General features: G+C 35.8%; 1 protein-coding gene across 2 annotated transcripts; it reads left to right on the plus strand.

The window, feature by feature from the left end:
- Positions 1-1,229: 1,229 nt before the first annotated feature.
- On the plus strand, positions 1,230-8,798 carry LOC105770000 (ubiquitin-like domain-containing protein CIP73). 2 transcript variants are annotated; one of them, XM_052631307.1, is made up of 18 exons: positions 1,230-1,517; positions 2,258-2,409; positions 2,539-2,656; positions 3,270-3,377; positions 3,482-3,600; positions 3,746-3,826; positions 4,202-4,369; positions 4,450-4,516; positions 4,595-4,749; positions 5,197-5,361; positions 5,445-5,516; positions 6,252-6,372; positions 6,486-6,737; positions 6,853-6,941; positions 7,029-7,241; positions 7,324-7,878; positions 8,068-8,223; positions 8,408-8,798. In XM_052631307.1, exons 2-18 carry the CDS (start codon positions 2,281-2,283, stop codon positions 8,477-8,479), a joined length of 2,640 nt encoding a protein of 879 aa, XP_052487267.1. In that variant the 5' UTR covers positions 1,230-1,517; positions 2,258-2,280; the 3' UTR covers positions 8,480-8,798. The 2 variants fall into 2 exon arrangements, with proteins under 2 accessions (XP_052487267.1, XP_012446474.1); XM_012591020.2 differs by having other exon boundaries at positions 1,231-1,517; positions 6,459-6,737.
- Positions 8,799-9,016: the final 218 nt, after the last annotated feature.

The raw sequence follows: 9,016 nt of genomic DNA on the forward strand, positions 1-9,016 counted from the left end.
TCATTTTACACTCGGAGCATTCGACCAACTTTTTATTTTATCATGATTTTTTGCATTTTACAATAAAAAGTTAAATTTTAATTTTAATCCCTTTAATATGCTTAATTTTGAGGTTTGGTCTATATATTTTAATTTTTAACAAAACTTAGTATCTATATTTTATAATACCATTAATTAGTCTTTACACGTGGCGCACCCAACCATTTTCCTTTCCTTTCTTTCTTTTTGCATTTTATAATAAAAGGTTAAATTTCAGTTTTAGTCAATTTAATATGCCTAAATTTGATATTTAATCTATATATTTCAATTTTTAACATAATTTGACCCCTATAATTATAATAATGTTATTAATTAGCCCAAATAGTTAATATATAATTTGAATACCATAAGAGTCTTAGAGATTGACACGTGGCTTCCCATTTCTTTTAGGTTTGTCTCGCTTTTTTCGGCATCATAAGATAATGGTCAAATTTCAATTTTGGCCTCTAGACTATGCTGAAACTTGATATTTAATTTATATACTTTATTTTTTGACATAATTTAGTCCACCTACTTTTATAATGTAATTAGATAGTCTAAGTAATTAATGTTGTTAACTATTTCAATCTAAATGTGGACAACAATTTTTCTTAAAGACAATATAATTCTAACAAAGAAAAAATTATCTTGCTGATTCAAATGAATACTTTTAAGAAAAATCCTAATAAATGTTTTCAACCTTATTTTTATTGTTACATAAATATTAAGTGATTTATTTTAAATTTTAAAACGTCACACTAGATAATTTAATAGAAGAATTTTACTCATGGTAAGAAATGAATCTAAAATTTTAAATTAGAAAAAGTAGAAAACTATGTTTTTGAAAATAAAATAAAAAATTAAATTTCAAATGTACGAAATACACAAAGAATTAAAACATATTTTAATATTTTATTTTTTAATTAACACAAATAAATAATCAAAATTCGTTAACAACTTTGAACCGTTCCAGTAAAAATTTAAAAGGGGGATATGTTGCTAGTGCAAATAAATATTTTTCCATGGAAAAGAAAGCTTATAACATTTCTTGTGTGGGTTCTTCATGGGCTGGGCTTTAAAATACCATCGGATTGGCGCAATAGTCGTTGCATGCAATTTGATAGATTTCCTTAAGCCCAAGAAAACGGAGTGAAAGTGGAAGACGCGAAAAGCTGACAAAAGAAGAGAAGAGAAGAGACGCGACACGAGTCACTCACGACTCACGAGCCACTCGAAACGACGCCGCTGGAAATTTCCATCCGCTTCATGGGATGCTGATTGGTCTAGATTCTTCTCGAATCAAATCTCTCTCATATCATAAACAAGCCACATAGGCATCGTCGTAGCCGAACTCAGCTTCCCCGGGACGTCGCGATTTGGAGAACCCTAGAAGCAACTCCTCCGTTTCCGTTGCTTTTTGCCTTTTTCATCCATCAATTCGAATTCTTAGCTTCCTTCGGATTTTCGCTATTCGATTTAGACGTCTGCATACTTTTTAGGTTCGTGCTTTTGGTTCCATTGTTACTTTTTATTTTCTTCTATGTTTATCGACGTGAACCTTCCGTTTTCTAGGATTTGATGGTGAGGATTTTATTTTCGGTCTTAAATGATTTTGATCTTATTTGATTTCCTCTAGGTTCTTCGATCCGACGATTGCTATGTAATTGTTCATTTATTGATGTTATCGTCGTTTCTGATTTATTGCATTTGACATAACATCTTTGTTTATTATTATTCTGCATTTCCTTTCACTTTGCCTTTCCTTTTGTTTTTTTTTTTGAAAGGGAAATTTGAATGCATTTTGGTTGTGTATTTGGTTATGCAAACAAGCACCTTAAAATGTAGGAAGTTTTGACTTTTGTTGACCATGGCTAAAAGAATCGGTTGTAATGCGTTTTCTGGACTTGTATTATTGTTATAAACGAAATGAAGATCTATCTTAGTGCTCAATTAAATAAGATTCTAAAGTTGTGCCAAGCAAACTTCTTTTTTTTTTCATTTTGAGCAAAGATTTTAATATTATTTTTATCATGTTACTCGACAACTAACTAATGTTGTCTTGGTAGTTAGAGAAATTAGCTAGACAATTATTCTTTTCTGCCCTTGGCTGCTGATTTGTTGTGATTTCAACAGCTTTAAGAGCTAAGTACTTTTGGCCAATGATAGTTTACTTTGTGAATTTGAATTAGTTGAAAATCCTAATTGAAATAATATTATTACTGTCCTTTCTCTGTTCTAGGCATTGGTAGCTGTTGAACTTCCATGGCAGATCAGCACTCCAATGAAGGTTCGAGCATGGGCAGCACTTCTGGAGAGTCTTCTGATTCACTTGTAGAGCTAAAGATCAAGACTTTGGATTCGCAAATTTTTAGTTTTCTTGTTGACAAAAAGGTAAGTGCTTGTTTCTAAGCATTTGCATTCTCATAAATTTCTTGCTATGCAGTGCATCTCTTTTTTAATAAAATGATTTTGAGCCTCATCGAGCTTTTAGCTGATACCTTATTACTTGGATGAACTCAGGCACCAGTTTCATCGTTCAAGGAAAAAATAGCTAGGGAGCTTGGTGTCCCAGTTGGTCGGCAACGGCTGATTTTCAGGGGAAAGGTCTTAAAGGATGATCATCTCCTTTCTGAATATCGTATCCTATCATCTGTTTGCTAGAGAACTTCTTTGCCTTAATTAAATCAGATTTGTTCTATATTAAAGATCTACTGTACTGCAGCTTGCTGCAGGACTAATCATTACTTACATAGATGCCATGTTCATGAGCAGAATTATCCCAATTATATGGATTAAAGCATGACCATTGCATGCAAGTATAGATTGGTTTTGTTCCTGGAAAGTAAGTAGTTTGCTAGTGGTTGTAACTGCTTTTGATTGAGCCATTATATATACAAGAAGTGAGTCTAAGTTTCAAAGTTTTTACCCTTATATTCTTTTGCTATCTCTTTAATACTTGTGCTTATATTTTCCTATTCTATCAAATTTGCATGATATAGACAACCCAACATTGTCCAAAATGAGCACTAATTAACCGGCTTGAATACCTAGCCTGTAGCATCAAATATATTACTTCTTAGTCACTTAATATTATGCATCATAAGTGTAATTAGAATTGTAAACTAGTAGTTGTAACTATCAAAAGAAGGGAATCAAGATGCTGTCTTGTCTACTTCCTCAAGTTTGCTGTTTGCGGCAGTTTCCTTTGCTATGGTTCACTTTATGCGATATATCCTTCACTGGATTTTTAGATGTTGAGAATGGGCATACATTGCACTTAGTTGAAAGGCAGCCTGCCCAATCACAGCTTTCATCTGATGCAAGTTCAGGAGAGGCAGATGGAAATAACAGTAATAGAGGTATCAATACATATGGTGGTGCTTGTCTGGTCTTTGAAATTCTGCGCGTTAATGCGTTTTACTAAAAGCAGTAGATATCAAGAGTTAATTGAAATAAATGGCAGGAAATGATGCTGCTTCAGGCATCCCTCGTAATCGAGTTGGGCAGATTTCGCACAGTGTGGTTCTTGGGACCTTTAATGTTGGAGATCAAGGTGATGGCAGTGCTCCAGACCTTAGTCGGGTGGGTGCTTTTTCTCTTTTTACTTGTGAAGCATTTCAACTCACCTTTAAATCTGTTTCATAACCTGAGTTCTTTAATTGCTTGTACGTCAATGTGTGTGAAGCAATGCTGAGTATTATTTCATTGTTTGTTGCTTGACTTATAGGTTATTGGGGCAGTTTTAAATTCTTTTGGAGTTGGAGGCCAGTCTACTACTAATGGTACCATTACACAGTCTTCAACCTCTGTGAGTAATGCTTGATCAAAATTTATCTTTGCTTAAAGTTTAACAAATTAAATTTGAATTTTTTGTGGTATTGAAAAGTCTTGATTAATTGCCTTCATTGTTAGTTGTAACAGATGCACATATTTCCACCTAAGCTTCCTGTTGGCAAATGCTTTGGGTTTAAAAATATTAATTCTTTTCAGATTTTCTTATGTATACTGTTAACTCTAATGAATATGTCAGTGATTCAAATACAAGAGGGAAACTCGAAAAAGTAGAAAATAATGTGATGGCTTAAGGGTTAAGTAATAATTGATATTGCTTTCAGTTTCTCAAGGTGGTTGCAATATAGAAGGATCAAAATAATTTAACGATAAAAATAATGCTTCCTTTCAGGCTCCTCAAGGGAATGAAACAAATGGAGTGCGTGGTGGTGGTGAGAACCAACAAGGAAATCAGACACAATCTGCACCATCATTTCCTGGTCAATCCTTTCAGGTTGCTCATCAAGTTATGCCAATTCCTCTGACTGCAGCACAAGTATCTATTCCATCCCTTAATACGGTAATACAATTAAACTTATTCATCTTTTAGCAGATTACAATTTGATTGTTATCTAATTCCATCATTCTCCTTTTCTCCAGCCAATTCCTGATTCTTTAAATGCTCTCTCGGAATTTATGAACCGCATGGAGATGCATTCTCCAAATGGTGATACCACTAGAAGCATTAACTTAAAATTTTTTTTTGAAAGTAGTTGCAATAACTAATTGCTACTGCATTATTCAGGCTATCAGCCACACACATCTACAACTAACACAAGGGACCAACCAAGGGTAGCATTACCATCTGATGCACGAGGTCTGCCGACACCTGAAGCATTGAGCATTGTAATTCGAAATGCAGTACGGCTTCTCAACAGTCATGCTATTGGTGCATTGTCTGTAAGTACCATGCCTTAGTATGTTTCCTGTAGTTACCATTTTCTGGAAACTTTTAGGCTTTTGATTGTTATTAAATGTTTAACCAAATTCATGTTGAGGTTGATATGGTATGTGGAATACTAGTTTCCTTCTATAATTTTTAAACTGTATTAGAGTTGTGCTAAAATCTCTGTGAATTCTTTTTCTCATGTATAATTACTGGCTTTCTATGGTGAAAATTTTGTATGTTATGAAATTCCTTAAGTACGTGTAGATTGAGGAAGATAAAGGAGAATTTTTTCTGTTATATGATTTACTAGGCATAGTTTAAGTTGCAGTGGTTTTCATGAAGAAAAAGTATTATATATTTACTCCAAATAGATTCCACATTCTTTTTATTTCTACCTTTCAAGTTTGAAATTTTATCATCTGATTCTTTGCATCTTTAATATGCTGCTACTTTTGTAGCACATTGCAGAACGTTTAGAGCAAGAGGGGGATTCTTCTGATCCTACAGTGAGGGGGCAAATTCAAACAGAATCAGTACAAGCAGGTCTTACAATGCAGCACTTAGGTTCCGTTCTTTTAGAGCTTGGCCGAACCATATTGACGCTGCGTATGGGAAATTCTCCTGTATGGCCTACAATCTCTTGTGTCCTTATTTCCTGTTCTCTTTGAATAATAACATGTCACTAAATGTTTCATGCAATTCACAGGCAGAATCTTCAGTTAATGCTGGACCTGCAGTTTACATATCTCCTTCAGGGCCGAATCCTATAATGGTTCAGGTATGCTAAAAGTTTGTGTGCATCATATCAAGTTATAAAATAACTGCAAAATCCTGCTAATATATTCTATTTATGTATGGTAATATTTAGATATACTGATTGTCAGATAAACTCTGAGCACTTCATTCAAGTAGCAGATTCTTAATTTCTGTGTAGTATGTATTTTATGTTGATTGCTATTCACAAATAGCTTAACTGAAGAGTATGATACATGGTAATATCAAGTTGGTAAAATTCTGCAAAATCCTGCTAATATAACCTATTCATTTATGGTAATATTTTGATATCCTGTTTGTCTACTCTGAGCAAATCATTCAAGCATTTCTAATATCTGTTCTTCTATCTATTGTTATTCACAGTAGCTAAATTGAAGAGAATGATATCCATCTGATCTCTCTAGGTGCATATATCTAGCTATAGAGATGTTCCTATGCTCTTCTGACATAGAAAGCAATTATTTTGAGGGCTTAGGATTAACAGAAAGGGATGCTAGGGTGCAAAAATGAGAGAAATTGTGTTTACTTTTGAAAGAAGCAGGGAGTTTTTGAGATGTAAAAACTTGTATTTTACCATCTTAACATGTTATTGTTGGTTGTTTTTCTGTTTGGCATTTTACTTCACCAGTTGCCATGAGATGTGCTGAAACAATTATCGATGATCTTGCTTAGTTTGTTCAAGTGTTTAACTCTCTTTAGGATCCTGTTCATCACGCATGCATTGATTGTTTATTTGCAGCCTTTTCCCCTTCAAACCAGATCCCTCTTTAGTGGTTCCCATTCTCCATCAAATTCTCTGACTGTAGGTCCTGTTGGTGTTGGAAACGCTCCACGGCACATAAATATCCATATACATCCTGGTGGGTAAAATCTGCTTCTAGCCAGGCCACAATTTCCCTTTCAGTTGTACTCTGTTTTTTTATTTGTAACTGCAAATTATTGTCAGGTACTGCACTGTCACCGGTGGTTTCAGCTGTTGGTAATAGAACAAACAATGGGGAAGGGAGGCAAGGGGAACGTGGTAATAATGCTGGTTCTGGTTCAATGCGGGTTCTCCCTGTGCGGAACACTGTTGCTTCTGCTCCCCAAGCACGTGCCACTGCTGCAATGTCCAGTGCTGCACAATCTGCTCTCACCGAGTCTTCACTATCCTCTATGGTTGCTGAAATCAATTCAAGAATTAGAGACTTAGTTAGTATGCAGGGAGATAACCAGGATGCGTCAGGTAGCTGGCAGTTAATTGTTTTCAGATGCTAATAACTACATTGTTGTTCGTATGATTTCTCTGGTCTTTAAAGGTCAAAGTAGAATTGTAGAATTCATGTTTGTAGCTGGTGCAGGTAGTCAGCAGCCTAATAATATGGTTGCTAGTGGAGCTGGGGATTCTACTGTTGCTTTACCAGCAAACCTTGAAACTGAAGAACTGAAGGTGTGCTTTATTCACAATAAAATGATCTCAATTAGGAACTATCTGTTTAGTATCTCTGACGAGTACTCTGCTACTATTAATAATCAGTCACAACCTGAACATGCTGAAGGAAGAAATGATAATACTGAGAGTGGTGAGAGTTCACAGGATATATCACTTGGCACAGTTGGATGCCCTCCTAGTTCAAGTGGAGAACCTTTGGTGAAGTTGGAAGATCCATCAGGAAGTGCTCCTAGATCCAGTGAGGAAAATGCCAAACCTGTACCACTTGGATTGGGGTTGGGGGGTTTGGAACGCAAGGTGTGATGATAATTTTTCACTTCATTCGAATCTGTTTATGTTAAAATTATTGACAATGAGCATATGATATCTTTCTGGTCAGAGACGAGTCAAACCAACAAAATCTTCAATTGCCGGTGTTAATGGAACAGCTAGTTCTTCACTTGATCAAAATCTGAGTGCTAGAATGGCTGGTCAACAGATTTTGCAGTCACTTGCTTCTCAGAGCTCTTCTCTGAATAGGGTAGATTCTTCCTCAGGTAATCAAGGTGTTCTGGGTAGTAGATTATCAGGAGGGCAGGGTTCAGATGATCAATTAGCTGCTGCTAATGCTGTCTCTCAAGTTCTTCAAAGTCCTGCATTGAATGGCCTATTGGCGGGGGTTTCTCAGCAAACTGGTGCTGGTTCACCAGATGATTTTAGGAATATGTTGCAGCAACTGACTCAAAGTCCACAAATCATGAACACTGTTAGTCAACTAGCTCAGCAGGTTGATAGCCAGGATATTGGGAACATGTTTTCAGGTTTTGGAGGAGGCCAAGGTGGTGGTATTGATCTGTCACGGATGGTCCAACAAATGATGCCCATTGTTTCTCAGGCGCTTGGTCGTGGGCCATCTGCAACTCCATCCTTCCCTGCTGTAGAATCTAAATCACAGGTACAGTGTGATGGGTGGAAGTCAACTGCCATTGATAAATCATGATATCATGATTTCAGGTTTTATTTTGGTTGATAATGTGGATTTTTTAACCCCCCCCACCCCCCAATTTTTATATAACGTGTAATTAGCATGTAATATTGAGATGGTGACATGGAGGACTATTGTGCTATCTGCTGTTTCTTCCAGGATGACATTCAACAAATTGCTCAGAGGATCGAGCAGTCTAACGTACCAGATGACGTCTTCCATGCTGTTGCCGAAAATGCAGTTCAGGTATATGGCAATGGGAGGAATGCTGAAGAACTTCTAAATGAGTTGTGTGGTGATGAAGGTCTTGCCAAGGTAAGTTGTCAAAGATTGAGTGCCTCTGCGTCTTGGGTTTCTTACCTGTTAAAGAAGCTTGTGGTTGAAGTGCCTCCGTTTTGGGGGAGAAAAAACTGGTTTAAGCAACATTGTCTTTTTAACTGGCTAATTTTTCAGGGTGATTATTGTACAGAAACTCATTAATATTTTCTTACATGGTCAGGAATACACAGAGATGCTAAAGCAGGACTTGCGTCAAAGGTTTCAGGATAAATCTGAGAAGGATAAGTTCTAGCTCTCTTGATTCTGAAAATTAAAACTTAGTTCTTTTGAAGTTCTAAAAGTCGTGCAGCTAATTACTGGGTCATTTCTTACCCAGATTCTATCATGAACTTAGGCTTCTGGGGGATTGTTTGATCTTATATTTGTTATGAAAGTGCTCTTTGTTTAGTTGTTGCATCAAATTGGAATTATCATGATAAAAGTATATTCTGTTTTCTAGAAAGATTCAAGTTCCACTAGCTTTTTTCTTTAGGTTGGTTTCTTCGATATGAAAATGTAAACATCTATTACCAGTTTTTTCAATTAACTACCTATCCTCTATTGAGGTCAAATGCTCTAGTGATCTTATATATATATTCTCAACAGTTGGATGAGTGGATTAGTGATTGAATAACTTAAAGCTTTGTTGGATGAGTGATTGAATAATTTGAACTGCTATATGGGTACTCGGACTCGGCAGTCAGCACTCGTTTTGATTTTCATGAGAAATTAGTTGTTTTATATGCCTTCTTCATTGCCATCCGAATCAAGAGGGGGATTTAGAACTGTG

Source organism: Gossypium raimondii, chromosome 5 (genome assembly GCF_025698545.1).
Source record: "Gossypium raimondii isolate GPD5lz chromosome 5, ASM2569854v1, whole genome shotgun sequence".
Lineage (NCBI taxonomy): Eukaryota > Viridiplantae > Streptophyta > Magnoliopsida > Malvales > Malvaceae > Gossypium > Gossypium raimondii.